Source organism: Pleurodeles waltl, chromosome 6, assembly GCF_031143425.1.
Source record: "Pleurodeles waltl isolate 20211129_DDA chromosome 6, aPleWal1.hap1.20221129, whole genome shotgun sequence".
Lineage (NCBI taxonomy): Eukaryota > Metazoa > Chordata > Amphibia > Caudata > Salamandridae > Pleurodeles > Pleurodeles waltl.
The window spans coordinates 1,369,803,042-1,369,825,960 of record NC_090445.1 but is presented as its reverse complement, the minus strand read 5'-3'; the positions used below and the strand labels follow the sequence as shown (position 1 = coordinate 1,369,825,960).

Here is a 22,919-nt window from a genome sequence, read left to right as displayed (position 1 = left end):
GGACCTACCTAGCTAATGAATGATTAGGCAGGCCGCAATTTGCGACTCACTATGACTGGATAAAACGACAGGCTTGATGGCCTGCAAGGGTCAGAATACCACTTCTTTCTGATTGTTTCCCGAAAATGAGAGCTTTTCTTTTAAACAGCTCGTTTTCCTTTAAGGAAAAAAACTGTGTTCAAAAGAAAAAAGGTTTAATTTCTGATATGCTTCACTGAAAGTTAGCAGTGATCCCTTAGACCACTGCGAACTCCCACTGAAGCTGCCACCCATTTTGCACTGGGGAAGGTGTCAAAATATCACCTATACCTTTTTTACGAGTACATTACCAACCCATCATGTAAATTGGGACCAGAATTCGAGTTGCAAATCATTGCACATAGGGATCCAAATTACAATTAGGAAGGTACAAATATAGAACACACCTTGCAAGCTGCGATTAGGCTTCCATTCGTAAACTCATTTGTTCCAACCCTTAAAATGGATTTACTACATTGAAAATAACTTTTTAGCAGTTAAAAAACACTTTGATTTTGTGAATCTGACGTTTTGCAACTAGTAGGAAGCTTAATATTTCAAGCCCCAAGACACTGCTGCATTTTGTCTCAAGCAGACACTTTTATTTGTAAAACGCTATGCCCATCTGGTAGCTTTCTCAGAGAGCTTGGCTTGGGGCAGTGAGTTTTTAAGGCGGTACACCTGGTGCAGGAGCAATGTCCAAATTGTGATTCAAGGTCTACCACTGGGAACACATGTTGAAGCATTAAATCAACCTGTGGAAAAACTAGGTGCAAGGGTAACCGTGCGGTTGAATAGGTCAGATAGAACCTATGTTATGTCGAATGACACAAGACAGCACTTAATTACTACTAATTATTACTAATCAAGATATGTTGTCAGAAATATGATCCAGATTGAGAAATAGGCTTTGTATTCATCTTCGTCCCTTTCAAACTTAATTCTTTTTGTCAGCCTTGTGAAAGTGGAGCAAATGGGTTTCTGAGGTGCTATAGCAGATTACAGACCTTTAGTACTGAGGATGTTCTGATACTTTTGCTACTACTACTACGTTGAATATGGTAACAGACTATTCCTTGATGCTCCTGTTTCCTTCACACAGACGCAAGTTTATCCAGAACTCTGCCTCCAGGCTTGAACTACTCTCCCAATGCAGGGAGAACTTTTCCCCTTCACTGGATCCTGCTGGCCAGGTGCATATCCATCAAGCCCTTGTGCACTGCATATCAAGCCATCCCAAGTGCTGGGGTGAATTTCCTTAGCCACAAGCTCTGTTCATACCAAGAATAACCACCAGATAAAGACTGGTACCATTTAGGACAATGTCAAGCATCAGAAAGTTAGGCGTTGTTGGGACCTCCTTTTCTTCACAGCCCACCAATGCCTGCAAAGGCTTCCCAGAGCGGATCAAAAAACTCTCATCACATTGAGTTCTAAAGAGCAATAAAGACTACGTTGTTCCCATTGCCACATGATCATCAGCCTCCTCTGCTCACAGATCCAGAATCCTAACCTGGGAATGCCTCAACAATACCGGGTGTCAAGTGTTCCCCACCTAGACTGAAGATGGTGCACAGTAACCCCTACCCTCCCAACCTTAACCTCCTCGATATCACTTGTAGGCATGTGTGCATGAACAATGCACAGCGACAAGGGCAGAGGAATAGTTCAGTCCCTTTTCATGACACCCAGAGCTTTCTATACCAGTCACACACAAAACATACACTCAACAGCACATAGTGGGAATGGTTGCTGCAAATCGGACTACACGGACCACAAAAGCGCTTCGTGCTACGCTTGTGGCGTGAATGAGCCACACAAAGGCTGAATCGAAGGCAGTGAAATACTGCTTTGACTCTGTACTCACATGGGTCTGCCGTTGGCAGCATTCAATAATACTGCTTTCCGCGGGTACTCAAATAAGTAATATTCAAACCATAGAGAGTTTGGAATTGGAGCAGCTGATGGCTCATGCACAGTGGTGACACAGAAAGGGGCAGCGAGTGGCTCACCTTAGACCTGTGTGAGGTTAGAGGAAGCGGTTGTAACAAGGGTATGAGAGTGGAGTGGGAGCAGTTTACCCCTCAAGAGAAACGGGCCATATTAGGGAGGAAGTACTTTATGCTTCAGGGAATACGGGGCACACTGGGGAGGGGGCAGTTTATGCCCACGGATATTGCAGGGGATATTAGCGGGGGGGGGGGGCATTTATGGCGCAGGTCACACGCACAGCTTTGGCTGGAGCGCAGTTTATGACTCTGATCACATGGGGTACACTGGAAAGGCAGCAGTTTATAGCGCAGGTTGCACGGATGGCTTGGGATCGAGACCAGATTATGGCTCTGGTCACATTGGGGCCTGGAGCAGTTTTGGCTCTGGTCACATTGGCGGGATTGGAGAGGGAGCGGAGCAGTCCATGTCTGGATGGAACAGGAGAAGGGGCAGTTGAGTGATCAGGTGACGCTGGTGACGTTGAAGAGGGTGAAGTTTAAGGCTCAGTTTACACCGATGCTTTGGAGAGGGAGCGGATTATGGCACATACTACGACGGAGTGTGAGGGGGAGCAAGGATTAGAGCACATTACATAAAGTGTGAGCTTCTCATTAAAGCAGTTTATCAGCTGTTTTGCAACAGCTTGCACCTGGAAAGCTGCTGACCGTCTAACATGGATGTTATTAGCAGGGTCATGGAAACCTACACGTGTGGCCTTGCAGAGCTCCCTGCGTGGGCGTTGCAGGCTTTCTTCGTGCACCTATTTGAAAGGCTGAACGCATGGGTGATTTTTCCCAGCGAGCACAGAATACCTCACCGCTTCCCGGGCACCCAAATGAAAAGAGAATTGTCTGGCGGCGGTGAACATGTTTTTGGTGCCACTCCGGATTAGTGCAATGGTGGCAGATCTGCCCCGCGCTGCCTCTTTCTATTACCATGAAGCTTTGTGGATGTGCGAACGGGGAGTGTGCAGCACGCCCACACTAGGCCCTTTACTCTGGACCCCTCGGTCACTACCTCGGGTCTCGCTGCCACGATGAAACTATTCCGATCACTTCACTAGTTTATATCCTCTCACCCACCAGCCTCATTGAATGCAAAGGTACACTAGCCTGAAAGGGCTAGTAGGGCTGGGGCAAGTGAATCGTATTTTTCCCTCGGCAGCGTTAATATCAGTGGCAGTGGAATATAGCGCTAATTCAAACAACTGTAAATGATAGCCCTTGACCAGCGATGTATTTGACAATATCAAAAAAAAATCTCATCTCGCCAGTGTTCCACAGATAAACCCTGCTCATTTCTCGAGTGGCACGCTCAGACGCACCATACAGCCAGCACTTTAAAAATAGTACTTGCCTTTTCGTGGAAATTGTATTTTTTTGTCAGCATATTACAGCAGCACACTCAGTCTTGGACAGCAGATGCCTTTGCTCCCGAGGAGCTGTGTCGCCTCAGAGTCGCTTCCAGCCATGGCCACTAAATGTCACTGAAAGGCCAGCGCCCAGCTCTTGTGGCTAAGGAGCTGTTCAGCTTCAGTTCCAGACTTGCCCGATAGGTGTCGCTTTATAAGCTATCCCCCTCCACTTACTCGGGACAATGTTATTTTAGTTGCACATCCAACCAAGGTTGTCTAGTGTTGCAGTTCGGTTTCTCCTCCACAGGGACAGTCTTTCACCATCAACACTACCAGCCCCATCCATGAAATATGCATTTGCAAAGCCAATAGGTCTCGCTTCTTGGCCTGCTGGCTTTGCTAATGTTTTTGCTGATGCTGTGCTCCAACACTCCTTTGTGGACCAATCCTAAATTGTCTCCGAGGTCTGTAGATGTTTTTACTATGAAAACCGCAATCGTATAAATACTTCCTGATGAGATGAATATTCCGCGTTACGAGGGTCCACCCAATTTCAGCCCCCTCCTATTCACAATCAAAATATGAAGAGTCAGAGAGACAACAAGAAAGAAAGGCAGGCAAAGACGGAAGTCATCTGGAACGCATTACAGCTGCCAAGGGAAGTAAAATATACAGACAAGAGAGCGGGTGCGACACAAAAGAGGAATGAGACAGGACAGTAAAGGTTCCGTGGAAGGTTGTGATGGCATAGATAGTCAAATATGTGAGGGCGAGCAGCAGACAAGAATACAGGGGAAAGAGATGTGCAAGAGACAGAGGGAATATGGCTCATAAAAATATGGGCTGAGTAGGCATTGGCAGAGTTTGCGGAACTCCGCAAAGGGACCAAAAAACGTTGCTGCACTACGCGGGATTCCGCAAGCGGCAGAGTGCGTTTAGTCGCGACGTTCGCGCTGATTTTTAGCACTTTGTGTTTGTCCTGTGCTGAAATATCAGCATGAACAGCACCATAAGCAGCACCACAGGGTGCTGCTTCTTTTCTGTCGCTCGAGTAGATTTTCTACTCAAGCAACAGCTTCCTCAACGCAAACTGAATGTTTCTCAATGCGAACAGCAGCGACTATCCGCGACTGCCCACATTGAGAAATCTCACTGGGTGGTGGTCTGGAGTAAGATTTTCCTCACTCATACTCGCCACCTTAACGTTGACGAGTGGGAACGTGAAAAAATCTCCACTCCAGAGAGTTTGTGGAATTCTGCGCTGTAAGCTGAGCGCGGAGTGGGAAAAACTCAGCAGAGTTCACCACCCACCCCTTGTGCTGACGGAGACGGTGGAGGTGGGGATGACGACTGTTAAATGTAAACAAAAAAAAAAAAGAAAAACAGTGTGAGAACAATAGGACTTATTGCCATTGCTTTAATTGGGCAGGTACAGTCCAGTATGGAGTACCAGCACTTCTTTCATTTGAAAGGGAGAGTACCAGCACTTCTCTGCACTCCTGCAATACATTTAATGGGAGACTACAGGCACATCTCAAGAACAAACAGGTACTCTAGATAGTGAGTACCAGTAATTATATATTTCCATTTAAATCACTGTTTATTAGAGAGGTAATGGAATATACAGAAAGCGAAAGGAGGAAAGATGCAGAAGATAAAGGAAGTAGAGAACCAGACCAAATGGGGAAAAAAAGAACAAGGACAGAATGATAAAAAGATTGAGTAAAGGGAGAAGACAAGCATTTAGCATTAGGTCTCACATTTGCTTGAGTTAGAGATATTGGCATTGTAAATTCATAACTGGACTTTTCTTGCCACTTAAATTGGTCAGTCCTGCCACATAATTTCATCCTTTCCTGCCATATAGTTCCAGTGCCCCTGCATATAATTAAAGCACTTCCATTTACCTTCTTCCTCTATTTGCAGCAAAAAATTAAAATGTTGCCATTTAGCATCTGGCTAACACAATTCCCAATAAAAGACACAAGACAGCCACAGAGGAGAAATAAACTAGAAGGGTCACCCAAACATATCAAGTGGTCCAACAATCATAGTGTAATAAGGATGTTAAATTGGCTTGAATTATGGTCATATTTGTAATAAGGAGAGATTATTAAAACATATGAAATTATCATAAAAACCTTTTTCAGAAATAAACGTTTGGCATTAGACTGTAGCTCAAATCAGCCCACATAGTGTACTGAAACAAAAATATCATTTGTAAGAAACATGCTCACTGTAACCATATTGTTAGCCCCTAGAGGGGATAGCCCCATAAAAAATAAATTAAAAAAACACAGGAGAAAGTAATGCAATGTAACCACATACTTAGTCCCTAGAGAGCATTTTAGGGCTAGGAGGCCTACTGCAATGATATTACAAACAAGGCCTTTAAAACAAAACTTCTCCCAGCTGTAAAAAAAAAAAGTTGTAGCCATGAGAAAGCTTAAAAGACAATGGTGGGAGGAGTTATTATTTTGGGGTCCCCACTAATGTAATGTGGGACCCAGAGATGATGTAAACAGAAAGAGCATTTTGAGGTGGATTACACGCTGAAGTATATATCGGCAATCCTTTAATAATCATGTAACAGGGGCAGTCTGCAAGGCGTGACAAAAACAGCCTCAAGGCGAGACAAACGTAAAGCATTTCCCATTGACATTGAGTGTCTTTTCAAAGGCAAGCCCATGAATGAGTGAAAGTGATGGGTGTGACAAGGGCGTGGTTAAAAGCCCACAATACGTACAGCGTTTGCACGTTCGACCTAAAAAATGAACACACAGTGAGAGTAGAAGTCAGATGAGAGAATCGGGGCAGAGAAAGCAAGAAATAGAGAACAAAGGATAACAATGGGAGTGCCAAAGAAGACAGAGGGAGAACAGGCAAGGGTAGGCACCAGGGTACAAGGAGAGCAAGGGAAAGACAGGCAAGAACGAGAAAAACAATTAAAGCAAGAGAGGTGGAGCCCGAAGGAAAGAGAGTAAATCAAAGAGGATGGAGTGGCCAGAGAAAGAGACACAACAGTGGGTGGGAGGCAGAAAAACACAAAAATTGTGTGTAATGGAAAATGTCCAATCCTCTGAGTGGCAACTGGTTCAGTGGGTTTGAGCAGGTGCACTCTGCAGCTCGAGGAGGGGCATTGGATCTCCAGGGGCCATTTAAGCATGTGCACTCCTTTTGTGGTCCTCTTTGTTGCCTCCATTATGTCTGGTGTAGTATCTGGAGCCAACATCATTCATCAAACCTCTGGACTGGCGGGGTCCCTGGCAGCAAATAACAGGGGATACCCAAGAATGCATCATCATGCATGCACATGCATGCAAAATGGCATAGTTCGGCAACAGCATCAAACGTTTTTTAATTTATAAAAATGCTACATGTCGGCGAACAATGCTGTACACCTGTGTCAAAAAAAGTAAAAATAAATTGCAAAGCTAATAGTTCTCTAAGGTGAGACCTAGTAGTTTTGCAGAGACCATCAGCAGAGGCTAGAGGTGCTCTTTGGTGTGGGTAGGAATACAAATAGAAAACTCCTTTAGGATCATGTTCTCACTGGAATAATCTCTAGGGAATAATCACCATCTACGATTTATGAGGAAACTGATTGGATCTTGGCAAATTGGCAAACGATCTGCGTTTTGGAGAACAGCCTTTTACTGAACTCCAGAGGTTAGGTAACCTGCCCTCACCAGATAGAATTCGAGCATTAAAAAGGTGTCTGTTGCCTATCCCACCTCGAATATATGGCTGGAGGTAAAAAACAAATTAATTAAGCAAGATGGGTTTGTTTGTGAGATTGGAAAGCTCACTTCTAGAAGATCAGCCCCGTATACCGCACATTCTGATGTGACCACTGTCAGAAGCATCTATCTCCTTATACGGAATTGTTTTTTCCACATGAGAGCTGGCTGGAATATGAAAACCTTATTGGCAAGCCAAACATCCAAATTAGCTTGGGCAGAGGGCATCAAAATGTGTACCTGCTGATTGACCAGGAGATTTAAAACTTTTAATAATGCACATTTTGAGCGGGAGATAGAATAGTGTTCAGCAACTTGAGTCAATAAGGGTACAGGACAACTCTTGCCAGTACTTCAGATTCACTGGAGAGTTACTGAGGACCCCACAAACATCAGAAGCATTGCCCCAGCATTTTCAGTTAGAGGAGATCTGAAGAAAATTCTTCTCGTGGACCCTGATGTGTCTCTTTCAAGCACCCATTGACCGGCATGGCACTAAGAGAAAGAACAAAACACCCTCAACTCAACACCAGTCTACCTGCCCTCAGTAGACCTGTGGAGTCACCAGATAAACTGGACCAGCAGAGATACAGCAGAAATGATTCATCTAGATCAGTACAAGCACTATCTATATGTGTACTCTGGGTGGTGATTATGCTTTGTATTCACACAAAGCTCCCACCAATGAATTTCCTCCTGAGTGACCTTAAAGAAGAGTATGCCCTACTCTGCTCTCCCTGAAAGGAAGCCTTCCTATCCTCCCTTTTTAGCACATCAATTTCACCTACAATAGCCCTGAGTTCTGCCCAGTAATCTTTCTTTTCCGAGCAATGTGTGTGTCCTAAGGCACAATGCCCACATTTGCACATCTGCTAAATGGTGGTGAGGAACAGCACTGGGCCACTATTCACAAACATTTTACTCCTCTGCAAGGAAATATTATGGACCGTTGTAGAAGTTGATGTCAACAATGGGACCATGGGAGCAGGAGTATGAAAACACACCAGGAATGTCCAAGTTCAACAGATAGCCATCCAAGAATATCATACCATAAACTAACCTGGCTTTATGCTAAGAAATGACAAATTGTAACTCAACCCAGTAGAATTTAGGAGGTGGCTCATTCTGCAATCTCAAGTCCCAACCTCAACCACAAGTTGACAGGAAGCCTATTGGTACACTGACCCAAACCACACACAAGGTGAAAGAACTTCCACATCCTCCGGTTGCAACACAATCATTCTTTGAACAAGAGAGATGACATTACTATCAAAAGTCAACTTGTTTCTACACAGTTTTGAGTGTTTTGACCAATACTCAGGGATAGACACCAAGAAGAATTAGGTGCAAAATACACTGATTATTGAGCTACAGTACTTTATTGGTGCAGTGGTTGCTGCTGGGCTCCACCGCCACTTCCGGGGCAGGACCCTTTGCACCTTCAACACTTGTCTGGTCTGCAGAGCAGCAAGACAGCAGATTCTCAGTCCATCTTATAATTCCACTAAGATCATGGAAGAACCACCAGTACAGTGATTATTCACCACCCGCTGTATTGCCAACCTTTCTAATATTTCTACACACATTTGTGAAAATAAAAGGAAGACTGATTTTCACACTCCAGGACAACAGGCATGCTGAGCCAAAGGGCTGTCAGCAGTGATTAGGGGCTCCAGTAATAAGTGGTGCTGCAGCTGCTGATCCCAAAGTGAGGAAGGCAAGTTCTGCCTCCCTAGATGTGGGGACTGACAGTTACTCTTTTGAGGGTTTTTTGTACACAAATTAAGCTGGGCTGTAACCTACACCATGCATGTTTTCACAAGGTGGTATCGTGCCATTGACCAAATATGAAAAATGTCAGTACCAGGCATTGTTTCTTCACCATCTAGTGTGCTGTAAGTCAACAGAATATCAACTGCCCATTGAATAACATGGTGCATTCATTTCCTTTCGAGTCAGAAATATTCCCAAATATCATCCCTAGCATAACTAAAAACACTTCATCCTTCTCTTCTAATGCCACATATGTGGACATTGGCCTATGCATTTCTATGGGAACAGTAGAGCTGCACCTTTCTTAGGTGCTCACTCGGTCTGTAGTGTCTCATGCTACAGACTTGGTTTCTTTGTTGTTCATAATATTAACTCATCTATAGATGTGTTAAAGATTAATTCATTTAAAAATCCATAACCCTAATTGGACAATGGCTTTATTGTTGTTGTTTGTGCTGTAAATGTTTTTTATTGTGTCATCCTTCACATCCCATCCCAGAGCTTAGCCCTAAGTGCAGTTGGAGTGTCAAGAAAGTGACAAAGTCCAGTCTCGCAATTTACTAGATTCAGAATCCTGGCAGGCAGTAGTCCACTGGAACTGGCCACGTAAAATCTACAGGCTATATAGAAATGGCTGATGGTAGTAGAGAAAACCATTGGAGTTGAAGAGAACTATCAGGTGTAGAGAAACAAGACAAAGTAGAGAGGCAAACAATTAAAAGTTCTCAATTAGGACAACATGCTTATGTGTGGCAGGCATGGATGCAAAATGAAGCCTCTACATGCTTGGTCGCCAGGATGGGCACATTATCCTTCTCAGTGCCACCCATCCTCCCTCTACAGTGGGCGGGTTTCAATGTTTTTCCCCAGTTGAAGAAAGAGTCACTTTGACTTCTGCTCTTGTCTCTCTCCCTGCTTCCTAAATGGGTATTTTAATAGTTTTTTGCTTGATGGGCTAAAAATACAAAATGCCACTATCCAGTAACCCCTGTACATATATGTTGGACCTGGCCCTTTTACAGGGTCATTCCCCAGACTTTTTGCTTTTTGCCTCCTTATTTTTCTGACCTTTGTTAGCTGACGTTTTGACTCTGAGCACTTTTTCACTGCTAACCAGTGCTAAAGTGCATGTGCTCTCCCTTACAAAATTGGTATGATTGGATTATACCTAATTCGCATATTTAATTTACGTATAAGTCTCTTGTAAAGTGGTACCCCTATACCCAGGGCCTGTAAATTAAATGCTACTAGTGGGCCTGCAGCGCTGCTTGCGCCACCCACTGAAGTAGCCTGTCAAACCTATCTAAGGCCTGCTAGCGCAGAGCCTGTGTGCGCAGTTTTCTGCCACAGGGCCCTGGCATCTAAATTTACTTGCCAGGCCCAGAACTCCCCTCTTAATACATGTAAGTCACCCCTAAGGTACGCCCTAGCTAGCCCTTTGGGCAGGGTGGCATGTGGAAATGCCCTGCCTTATGTGTAAGGGGTATTGTCTGATTTATGAGGGGTAGCGTAGGCATGTTTGGTATGGTTGTAATAGTGGCAAGAAATGAAAATGTCACTTACCCAGTGTACATCTGTTCGTGGCATTAGTCGCTGCAGATTCACATGTTTGGCACAGTCCGCTGCCTGGTGTTGGGCTCGGAGTATTACAAGTTGTTTTTCTTCGAAGAAGTCTTTTTGGTCACGGGACCGAAGGACTCCTCCCTCCTCGGCTCCATTGCGCATGGGCGTCGACTCCATCTTAGATTGTTTTCCCCGCAGAGGGTGAGGATGGAGTTGTTTGGTATAAATAGTGCCCATGCAATGGAGTGAATATGTATGTACGTTAAGAGTTTCTAATAATTATTTACAAATGTTCAGATGTTTAAGATTTATGATCTACTTCTAAACGGCTACAGGCTTCCCGGGGAGGTGGGAGGGTACATGTGAATCTGCAGCGACTAATGCCACGAACAGATGTACACTGGGTAAGTGACATTTTCAGTTCGATGGCATATGTTGCTGCAGATACACATGTTTGGCATAGACTATAAAGCAGTTACCTCCCCTAAAAGCGGTGGTTTAGCCTGTAGGAGTTGAAGTAGTTTGGAATAATGTTCTTAGTACAGCTTGGCCCACTGTAGCTTGTTGTGCATTTAGTACGTCTACACAGTAGTGTTTAGTAAACGTATGAGGCGTAGACCAGGTTGCAGCCTTACATATTTCGCTCATAGGAATGTTTCCTAGAAAGGCCATTGTAGCACCTTTCTTTCTGGTTGAGTGTGCCTTTGGTGTAATAGGCAATTCTCTTTTGGCTTTAAGATAGCATGTTTGAATGCATCTGACTATCCATCTAGCAATGCCTTGTTTAGAGATTGGATTTCCTATGTGTGGTTTTTGAAAAGCTATGAACAGTTGTTTTCTTTTCCTGATTAGCTTTGTTCTGTCAATGTAATACATTAGTGCTCTTTTGATGTCTAATGTATGTAGTGCCCTTTCAGCCACAGAATTTGGTTGTGGGAAGAACACTGGCAATTCTACTGTTTGATTTAAATGGAATGGTGAGATTACTTTTGGCAGAAATTTTGGATTTGTTCTTAGAACTATTTTATTGTTGTGTATTTGAATAAATGGTTCTTGTATGGTAAATGCCTGTATTTCACTTACTCTTCTGAGGGATGTGATTGCAATGAGAAATGCGACCTTCCAGGTTAGATATTGCATTTCACAGGAATGCATGGGTTCGAAAGGTGGACCCATGAGTCTTGTTAAGACGATGTTAAGATTCCATGAAGGAACTGGTGGTGTTCTTGGTGGTATAATTCTTTTTAGCCCTTCCATGAATGCTTTAATAACTGGTATTCTAAATAGAGACGATGAATGAGTAGTTTGTAGGTAAGCAGATATTGCTGCGAGGTGTATTTTTATAGATGAAAAAGCGAGATTTGCTTTTTGCAAATGTAGTAAGTATCCTACTATGTCTTTAGTAGAGGCATGTAATGGTTGTATTTGATTGGCATGGCAGTAGTAAACAAATCTTTTCCACTTAGATGCATAGCAGTGTCTAGTGGAAGGTTTTCTAGCTTGTTTTATGACCTCCATGCATTCTTGTGTGAGGTCTAAGTGTCCGAATTCTAGGATTTCAGGAGCCAAATTGCCAGATTCAATGATGCTGGGTTTGGATGCCTGATCTGTTGTTTGTGTTGTGTTAACAGATCTGGCCTGTTGGGTAGTTTGACATGCGGTACTAGTGAAAGGTCTAGTAGAGTTGTATACCAAGGTTGTCTTGCCCATGTGGGTGCTATCAGTATGAGTTTGAGTTGGTTTTGACTCAACTTGTTTACTAGATATGGAAGGAGAGGGAGAGGGGGAAAAGCGTACGCAAATATCCCTGACCAACTCATCCATAGAGCATTGCCTTGTGATTCGGGGTGTGGGTACCTGGATGCGAAGTTTTGGCATTTTGAGTTTTCTTTTGTTGCGAACAAATCTATCTGGGGTGTTCCCCAAATTTGAAAGTACTTGTTCAGAACTTGGGGGTGAATTTCCCATTCGTGGACTTGTTGGTGGTCTCGCGAAAGGTTGTCTGCTAGTTGGTTTTGTATTCCTGGAATAAATTGTGCTATTAGGCGAATGTTGTTGTGAATCGCCCATTGCCAAATTTTTTGTGTTAGGAGGCACAATTGTGTTGAGTGTGTTCCTCCTTGTTTGTTTAAATAATACATTGTTGTCATGTTGTCTGTTTTGACAAGAATGTATTTGTGTGTTATTATGGGTTGGAAGGCTTTTAACGCTAGAAATACTGCTAACAGTTCTAGGTAATTGATATGAAATTTTGTTTCGTGTATATCCCATTGTCCTTGAATGCTGTGGTGATTGAGGTGTGCTCCCCACCCTGTCATGGAAGCATCTGTTGTTATAACGTATTGAGGCACTGGGTCCTGAAATGTCCGCCCTTTGTTTTAATTTTTGCTGTTCCACCATAGAAGCGAGAGGTATGTTTGGCGGTCTACCAACACCAGATTTTGAAGTTGACCCTGTGCCTGTGACCATTGTGATGCTAGACACTGTTGTAAGGGTCGCATGTGTAGTCTTGCGTTTGGGACAATGGCTATGCATGATGACATCATGCCTAGAAGTTTTAGCACATGTTTTGCTTGTATCTTTTGGTTTGGAAACATAGCACTTATTACCTTGTGGAATGCCTGCACTCTTTGTGGACTTGGAGTGGCAATTCCTTTTGATGTGTTGATGGTTGCTCCTAGATATTGTTGTGTTTGACACGGTTCTAGGTGTGATTTTGTATAGTTGATGGAAAACCCCAGTTTGTGAAGGGTTTGTATGACAAATGTGGTGTCGTTTGCGCATTTTTTTACTGTGTTGGTCTTGATTAGCCAATCGTCTAGGTAAGGGAACACATGTATCTGTTGTCTCCTGATGTGTGCTGCTACTACTGCTAGACATTTTGTGAACACTCTTGGTGCAGTTGTTATTCCGAATGGCAACACCTTGAATTGGTAATGTATTCCTTTGAATACGAACCGTAGGTACTTTCTGTGAGAAGGGTGTATTGGTATATGAAAGTACGCATCCTTTAGGTCTAATGTGGTCATGTAATCTTGCTGTTTGAGCAGTGGAATGATGTCTTGTAGTGTGACCATGTGAAAATGGTCCGATATGATGTAGGTATTTAGTGTCCTGAGATCTAATATTGGTCTTAATGTTTTGTCTTTTTTTGGAATTAGAAAGTACAGGGAGTAAACTCCTGTGTTTTTTTGTTGTACTGGTACTAACTCTATTGCATCCTTTTGCAGTAGTGCTTGAACTTCTAGTCCTCAAAGTTCTAAATGTTGTGGTGACATTTTGCGTGTTTTGGGGGGGATGTTTGGTGGGAAGTTGTGGAATTCTATGCAATAGCCATGTTGGATTATTGCTAATACCCAATTGTCTGTTGTAATCTGTTGCCAAGATTGGTAGAATTGGCTTAGTCTTCCCCCCACTGGTGTTGAGTGAAGGGGTTGCGTGACTTGAAAGTCACTGTTTAGGTGGAGGTGTTTTTGGAGTCTGGAATCTTCCCCTACTCCTTGGGAATTGACCCCCCCGATATCCCCTGAAACCTCCCCTTTGGAAGGAACCCTGATATGGTGTGGTTCTTGTTTGTTGGCTGGTGGTGTCTGTGGGTTGGCCACGAAACCCCCCTCTAAATGGAGTTTTTCTGAAAGAGCCTCTGCTCTGCGGGGAGTAGAGTGCGCCCATGGCCTTGGCCGTGTCTGTGTCCTTTTTAAGTTTTTCAATGGCTGTATCCACTTCAGAGCCAAAAAGTTGTTTCTCGTTGAAGGGCATATTAAGGACAGCCTGCTGGATTTCAGGTTTGAAGCCTGAAGTGCGTAGCCAAGCGTGTCTCCTTATGGTGACAGCAGTGTTGACTGTTCTTGCTGCAGTATCGGCTGCGTCTAGTGAAGAGCGGATTTGATTGTTTGAGATCGTTTGTCCCTCTTCCACTATTTGCTGCGCCCTTTTTTGGTATTCCTGGGGAAGATGGTCTACGAGAAGTTGCATCTCGTCCCAGTGTGCGCGGTCATATCTGGCCAGCAGCGCTTGTGAATTTGCGATGCGCCACTGGTTGGCTGCCTGTGATGCTACTCTTTTCCCTGCTGCATCAAATTTTCGGCTTTCTTTGTCCGGAGGTGGGGCGTCGCCAGATGTATGTGAATTTGCTCTCTTGCGAGCTGCCCCTACTACCACGGAGTCAGGTGGTAACTGCGAAGTAATAAACACTGGGTCTGTGGGTGGTGGTTTGTATTTCTTATCCACCCTTGGGGTGATGGCTCTTGATTTTACGGGCTCTTCAAAAATTTGTTTTGCGTGCCGTAACATCCCTGGTAGCATTGGGAGACATTGATATTGGCTGTGTGTAGCCGAGAGGGTGTTAAATAAAAAATCATCCTCTATAGGATCGGAATGCAGTTGGACATTGTGGAATTCTGCTGCCCTAGCCACCAGTTGCGAGTATGAGGTACTGTCCTCTGGCGGTGACGGCTTTGTGGGGTATGACTCGGGATCATTGTCCGGCACTGGGGTGTCATACAGGTCCCAAGCGTCTTGATCCTGATCGTCATGACTTATGGTAGTTTGCGCTGGTGAGTGCATTTGTGGCGGTGTTTGTGCCGGCGATGCCTGTGGTGGAGAGGGCGGAGGCGTGACTTTTTTAACCACTTTGGCTTGTGGTTGTGCGTCATCCTTTGGAAGTCCGATCCTTCTTTTCCTCATGATTGGGGGAAGGGTTGATATCTTCCCTGTGTCGTGCTGGATGTACAGTCTCTTTTGTGTGTAGTCCGATTCTACACTTTGGAGCTCTTGTCCAAATCTGTGCATTTGGCCACTTATTCCTTGTTCCTCTGAGTAGGATGAAGGTGTGGTATTTTTCGGCGCCGAGAGAGAATCTTTTTTCGGTTTCGGCACCGACAGAATTTTTGTTCCTTTCAGCATGGATTCTCGGTGCCGATGTTTTTCGGTGCCGGTATCTTGTTTTTGTCTCTCGGAGCCGCTTTCTCGGCTCCGAGGTTGCTCCATGGCGGTCCCTCGACCGGAGTCGGGTGTCTTCGCTATGGGCGTGCCCTTTTTCGGCGCCTTCGACGGGTCGCCTGTTTTATGGGTCGAGCCATGGCCTGTTGGCAGTGGCGTCCCCTGGGCTTTCGGTTTGTCGATGGATTTACTTTTTGACGTCTTACTCACAGTTTGTTGCTGTTGTTCGACGTCGGAGTCTCCGGATTCTGATTCCGGAACCGAGAATGTTTCCTCTTCCTCGTCGAAACGTTGTTTTGTCGACGTGGACGCATTTGTTGACGCCTGGCTCTTCGGTCCCGGAGTGTTTTTCTGGACCGGAAGGCTCGACAGGCTTCACAGGTATCCTTGTGCTCGGGGGACAAGCACAAGTTACAGACCAAGTGCTGATCTGTATAAGGATACTTACTGTGACATTTTGGGCAGAAACGAAACGGGGTCCGTTCCATCGGCTTCGATGTCGCACGCGGTCGGGCCGACCAGGCCCCGATGGGGGATCGAAACTACCCCAAAGTCTTCCGATGATCGGTGTCGATGTACCTAACTATCCCGATACCGAACGGAACAATACCGACGCTTTCTTCCGAGATTCTGACTAACTTTCCGAACCGAAACACGGAGCGAAAAGGAATACGTCCGAACCCGACAGCGGAAAAAAACAATCTAAGATGGAGTCGACGCCCATGCGCAATGGAGCCGAGGAGGGAGGAGTCCTTCGGTCCCGTGACCAAAAAGACTTCTTCGAAGAAAAACAACTTGTAATACTCCGAGCCCAACACCAGGCAGCGGACTGTGCCAAACATGTGTATCTGCAGCAACATATGCCATCGAACTGCTGCTTACTGGTGTAGGTGTATTTTTTATTACTATCACAGAAATGCCACTTCTAAAAAGTGCGCATTTATCTGTGCTTATGACTTTGGGGTTTTGCAGCTTGTCTCCAATCAACGTCTGGGCAGACTGACAGTTGGGGCTTTGTGCATACTTCTCAGACAGCCTGAACACAGGGAGGGTGGAGGTGACACAGAGGTGCATCTACATATTTTAAAGCCTTCCTGGGCTGAGAGAAGGGAGAGGCGAGGCACACCTGCATTTGTAAAGGCTGTGCCTTGGCCTCACACAATAGGGTCGTTAACCCTCCACAGATGTTTGGAGCCTGTGCTGAAAGGAGAGAGGGGGGTCACTCCCAGAACCAATTGTAACTGGCTGGAACCTCCTCTCGCTACCATTGGAAAACACACTGTAAACCCAGTATAAGTACAGGGGAATTTTACCCCCAATTTGAACTCTCTTGGAACTTGAAACTGGACACAGAACGCTGATGAATGGACTCACCAGGAAACCACCTTGGACTGCTGCTGCTGTGCTGACCTGTGATCTGCCTGGTCACTAGGATGAACTGCCACCATCTGCACCCCTTGTGCTGGCCTGTAGCTGGGTCAACCAGCCCTGTACCTTTTTCTTGCTTTATTGTTCCCAGGGGCAGGGTGCTGTGGCCCCTGACCCCTGCCACGATCTCTACAGCTGAGTCTGTAGCGCTTGGGAACAGCGCTCTTTCTTGACCTACTGCAGAAAGATCACCGCCGCAGCTCGGGCTTTAACTTTGCCGTAGCGCTCTGAAAAGCGCTCCCCTGCTGCCAAGTTTCCCAGCCGCAGCCGGGTTTTCGAATTATTTCGGAGCGCGAGGATCGCGCTCATCTCAGTGCCCCCGGGGCACACCAACAAAGGAAACGGAGCAAGCATGCTCCTCTCGGCGCCCCCGAGGCACGTACCGCTTCTGGGAGCGCCCCCGGGGCACCAGCCACCTCCGCTTCCCGTGGAAGCGTCCCGGCAGCCCGGGAACAGCTTCCAACACTCGCGCACCACTTCGGGTGCGAGCGAGTGTCTCGTCGGGCCACCGGAGGGGTCCGAATTCCCAAAGATCATCAAGCAGGACGTGGGGAAGGCACGGGGAGCGCCCCTTCCCCGGTCTCTGCCCCAGGAGCAGGACGCTCCTTTTTCTTCACGCAGGGCATTTTTCCTCAGCCAGAATCGGGAAGGGAGACCTCGACAGAGGTCCCTTCCCGCCTATGCCCCAGAATTGTTTGTTGGGCCGCACCCGGCCCCCACTCCACGGATAGGGTGTGAGGAGGCCGAGGCAGGCCCGCACCCAGAACGGAGGCCCCTGGAGGGGCCCGTTCACGAGGAGGGGGTGCTGACCACCCCTCTCTCTCCCAAAAACACTGCGTGGCCCCCGTTTTGCGCACAGGAGCGCCAGGGGCCCCCTATGCTCATCTTTAGGCACTGGGAGTGCCTCTTCAACTAAAAACAGGTACTTTTTAGGGAATCTGAGCTCTAGGAGCCTAGTACAGACTTTTGGGATGTTTTAGATTTCCTCCCTGTTTACTGTTCCTACATATATGTGCTAATGTTCCTTTTTACGGGCATGTCTAGCTGATATGTATTTATATGATTTGGAAGATTTTCTCTAATGTTCCTTTTTTGGGTATTTTGGAATTGTTCATGACAAGTGCATATATCTTTTACAGTAATTCCTGACTACTGCTTGTGTTGCAGAACCCTGAGTACTTGCGTGTTCTAATGTGACCACTGCATATTCTTGCAAAGTATTAGTAACTTGTGTAACATTCTGACAACTGCTAAGGTAGCAGGGTATTACTTACGTGTAATGTTGGTCTAATTATGTTTTGTGCAATACAGATTATTTTTACATAGCTCAGTGTTGTGTTTACTTTGTGGTGTACATTTTGCGCCACGTGTGTTGTGTGTGTTGTGCAAACGCTTTACACATTGCCTCTGGGATAGGCCTGACTGCTCATGCCACGCTACCAAGGGGGTGAGCAGGGGTTATCTTAGACGTGTAACTCCCTTGCCCTGACTAGAGTGGGTAGATTCTGCCTGGCTGAGGTGCATACCCTAGCCAACCAGAAACCCCATTTCTAACAATATAAATTTCTTGAGTGAAAGCGCAGGAGTAAACATGTGAATCAGGCATTGATTCCAATTGTTCCCATAAAGGCTATTGACGGTCGTACCACAGCTGACTGGAAGCTACTATCCATCCAGCTTTCTGAACATTAAGTTGGGAACTAATGTATGCTGATTGACTGTCCAGCTTAACGTGTGTCCTCTACCCAGACCTTTAGTCTAGCACATCTCCTCACAGTTATAAAATAGGATCTCTTCCACATTAATCCTCACACCTTTTCTCCTTACCTGTTTTCTTGTGCAGATTTCTTGGCCCACAAAGGTTCTCTTTTACTATTTTCTTTTTTTTACAGTTCCTTTAACAATTTGAGGAAGAGGGTTTTCCTCATTTTCGAAATTCACCAAAATGGAGCTTCAAAAGGTTTTCCTCTGAAATATGTACATAGGCACTACCTTGTTGCAGGACCACGAGGGTTCTTTTGCTCTGCAAGTCGCTTCACGTTCCTTTGCCCCTGGGCTTTTAATTCGTCATTCCCAACTGCCTATTGCGACCCTCCTGCTAACAAGCAAATGTGTCCGTGACTTGCACGTTCTGAGACATGGGCCCTTCGAAATCCAGTACACTCGGGCACTGCAACCAATCAGCGTGCTGACAATGGCCTCTGAATATTTTCTGGTAGCCAGAGGCTTCGAGCTAAAGAGTCCCTGCAGTGACTTTTGTTTTAAAATCCCCTAATATACCTGTGTCCCCACCACAAACATTCAACATATTTGTGACATTCCCGGTTGCAGGCTAAAATGACATATTTTAGTGTTACTTTCTGAACCTAGTGTCTGGACCTTACGAGATAGAAGAACTGTAGTGCTCGAGCGGGATGGCCGCTCTTACTCCTCTATCCATTAATTGACTGGATAGAAAACTCCCTTTTGAGAAGAGTTCAGAGTATTAGTCCTCATAGAAAAACATTAACTGTAATTTTTGACTCAACAGAAAAGCACTGAGCATGTATGGGATCATTACCACTTATACGCTAGTGCTATAGGTATTGCTTTTTGTCCACCATTTCATCTGAATGCCTAACCTATTCTATACCTCTAAGCATGCATTAAAGAAATATTTTTTTCAATGATCATATTTCAGTCTGGATATTATCTCAGGAAGCTATTCTGCGTCTTGTCTTGTGCGTGAGAACAACCCCCCCAAATACATTCTATCATAAATCATGGCTGCTCAACCACAGCTACTGCTAAAGTGATATAAAAACAAGGAAGTCTTCATTAGCCATTGCAACCCCTAAGTCCAGGACCCTAAGGCAATGTTTAAAAAAATAGAGGCCCAAACACTGACACTGCCCAGTACTGCCACCCCCCAGACCTGGTGTAAATGTACGACTTCAAGTGGAACTAGCAGGAGACTATGGCGACTGGACATTATCGCCTCACCTGGCAGGAGCAGTGTGGTCCGCGTCACAATGTTAATTTCTTGAAGATGCTCCAGGGTCTCAGTGTGGAAAAGGCGAATAGAGGAGCCCGCAGAAAAGGCCATCCAGACACCACTCCCTGCTTTCACCATCTGTGTGACACCCACCTCCGGATCCTGGTGAGCTTCAAACCCCTGCAGTGGAGAGAACAGAGAAAATAAAGGAGGCATGAATACAAACTCACTTTAAGCAGCCCTGGCTCATCCTTAGATAGTATGCACACAGAAATTATCCCCAGCTGCATTCGGGCAGATTTTTTACCCGCTACTGTGTGCCTCGGGTACAAAAGGCTGTCAGGCAACAGGGGTTCCGAGTGAGATAGAATAACTCTTTTCGCTTGTCCAATTATTTGGAAAGAAGCAGGTACGCAACTTGCAGCCACCAAGGTTTTTTCAAGACACCTTTGGCAAGGACTCATGTAAGAACCTTGGGGGTTTAACCGTAGTTTGAGAGATATTTGACTGATCGGATCTAAAACGATTTTCAGTGGATAGAATATTAAACAGCTATAAGGTCACTTGTCTTCCTTCGGTACTGAAGAGACCAGGAAAGGTGAAAGGCTGAAATACGTCGACCTGTTTTGTATACTGGAGGAGCTAATTTAAGAAGAACTTTGATATAACATATTAGCTGAAAGGTCTGATTTATTTGAATGGACTGGCTTCTATGTCTGACCTTACCTTTGCTATCTCATGGTGGATTGTGGACTCAAAATATATTGTATATACCAACTATTGGATATAAAAGTGTTGTTTGGATAGGCAAGAAATAGCAAAAAATGAAAGAATGTATACATAAGATATGTATTCTGGATGTACTTATGTAGATGTGTCTCTTTTTTCTTATTAATTAGGTTATGGAATGGAATGCATCCTCAGCTACATAATAAAAACCCAGAAATACACACAAGCATTTAAAAAAGATGGGGTGTGTTATGGTATCTTATATGAAGCCTAAACAATTCACAGATACGCAAACAAATTAATTTCGTCTCGCAATAAAACCATTCTCTTTATTTATCCTCGAGCTTTCCATTTTCAAGTTTTTGCGATAACAGCCCAGGGTCGTTGAGGTTATAGGTACATCGCCTCTTTTCTGACCATGCTAAAACGTAGGTATCTAAAGAGAACCAAATAGGACAGTTACCTACTTATTTCATATTGACACAGTTCAGCCACGACCGTTTGCTTTCCCTTTTCTAGCTCTCAATGTGCCAGGCTAGCAGAAGTTATCAATCCTTTCTGGGATTTCCTCATGTATCATAGATAGCAAAATATTTCTTGAGTGAGTTGTCACATTAGATAAAGGATAGTTGGTTCTGAGGGCCAGATGTACGAAAAGATTTTACCCATTCTGTGTCTATGGGAAAAAGCTTTCGTACATATGGCCCTAAGTTTCATAGTCTGATTAATTACCAGCCTCAGCACCACCTCCAGTTGTTCTCCCTACTGCCTACCTCCCGACATGTTTTCAGGGCATGGACACATCTCATTGCCATATATGGCTTGCCATGTGACAGCCCTCTCTTCTGCGTTTCCATATAGCACTACTTAAGAGATCTCTCCTCAGGTCCCATCTTTTAGGTACCAACACTTAACGCTAATGTAACACAAAGTAAGACTGCCTCCCCTGATCCTCATAGCGGTGCACAAGGCGCAGTCGGAAAAGGAAGATGGTAACTGCATTAATGAGGGTCTATTTAAACTATTTGCACTGTTGGTGGTGCGTATAACCAGTTTTCCACCTACACCATAAAGGAAAGAATATTATGTATCTGAATGGTGGTTAAAATGAGAATAGAAAAAATGTACATCATGTTATTTTCCTATTGGGTGGTGGGTTTCTTTCTGTCTACGTCCATTAAGGTGTTTTTGCAAGCACAATCTATTTCCTGCCCTTCTCTACCCCACCTCTCTCCAAGTGAAAGTGCAGGGTGTGAGGAATGCCAATAGCCGGTTAATAAACCATGTGTTGGTTGCTGCCTCGCTCCTCCTTCTGGTGACTGACTTTCACTTGCCTTAGAGAATCCATCCTCCAGGGCATCCAGTCCCACTGTCTATGTAAAGGGTGACTTCCAATGATGACATCCCTGTTTGGACCTGTCAAGGCCTAGAGTGACCTTGGGCCAAAGCTCCTGCCCCCTTCATCTCTATTGCTGCCTTCATGCAACATAGTCATCTTATTACATGCCAATACCTTTCACATTTTTATTTACCATCCCATGCACTAGGTCCCTTATACCACTACTTGTCTTTGTCTTACCCAATTGTGAACTGTCTCCACTTCTGAGTGGACCCACTAGCATCCTGTGGGTCCAGACCTCTTCTGTGAACAATTACCGCAACTGGGTTGGCCCCATCAAGCTACAGCTTTGATGTCTGATTATTCTTGGATTGTGCTTTCATCGGTTCTGGGATGAAACCACAAACCCAATGCTGCATGGCTTTTGAAAAGTCTTGTCTTGTGCCTTTTCTGCTTAAGGGTGGACCATTACTGTGGAGGTCTATTGATATCGTCTGGGGGCACAACTGCCAAACCTAGATGTAGCCAGCCACATTCCTGCATCTAGATAACTTGATGTTAGAAAAATTCATCATCAACCAATCAAGCATTTATAGAGTGCGACTTATCACCCAGGGGGTCTCAAGGCACTAGATGGGAGGTGCAAGTCATTCGACGAGCCAGGTCTTCAGATCCTTCCAGAACTAAGCCAGCAATGGAGGCTGCCTAAGATGGAGTGTCCTCGTGTTCCAAGTCTGTGTGGTGAGGTAGGAGAATGATCTTCCTTCAGCCAGGTTCTTCTGGATCTTTGGGATGGTGGTCTAGGTCAGTTGAGCAGAGCGGAGTTGCCTCGCAGGTGTGTAGAAAGAGAGGCGGTGGTTGAGGTAGGCAAGTCCGATGTTGTGAAGGGCCTTGTATGCGTGTGTTAGGTTTTTGAAAGTGATGCGTTTGTTGACAGGGAGCCAGAATAGGTTTCCCAGGTGGGTGGAGATGTGGCTGTGGCAGTGAATGTCCAGGATCACTCTGGCCGCAGGGTTCTGTATTCTCTGGAGTCTAGTTTGGAGGATCCTGTTGATTCCGGCATAGAGT

The 22,919-nt window shown here is 45.1% G+C and overlaps 1 protein-coding gene across 11 annotated transcripts in view; it reads right to left on the bottom strand.

Annotated features, from left to right (window-relative positions):
• Positions 1-22,919, bottom strand: part of ARHGEF10L (Rho guanine nucleotide exchange factor 10 like) — a 552,090-nt gene that overhangs the window by 8,946 nt on the left and 520,225 nt on the right. For all 11 annotated transcript variants that reach the window (XM_069240675.1, XM_069240678.1, XM_069240680.1 and 8 more), the window contains one exon: positions 19,792-19,963. In XM_069240675.1, the coding sequence (XP_069096776.1) occupies positions 19,792-19,963 (172 nt within the window). The remainder of the gene's footprint in view (positions 1-19,791; positions 19,964-22,919) is intronic.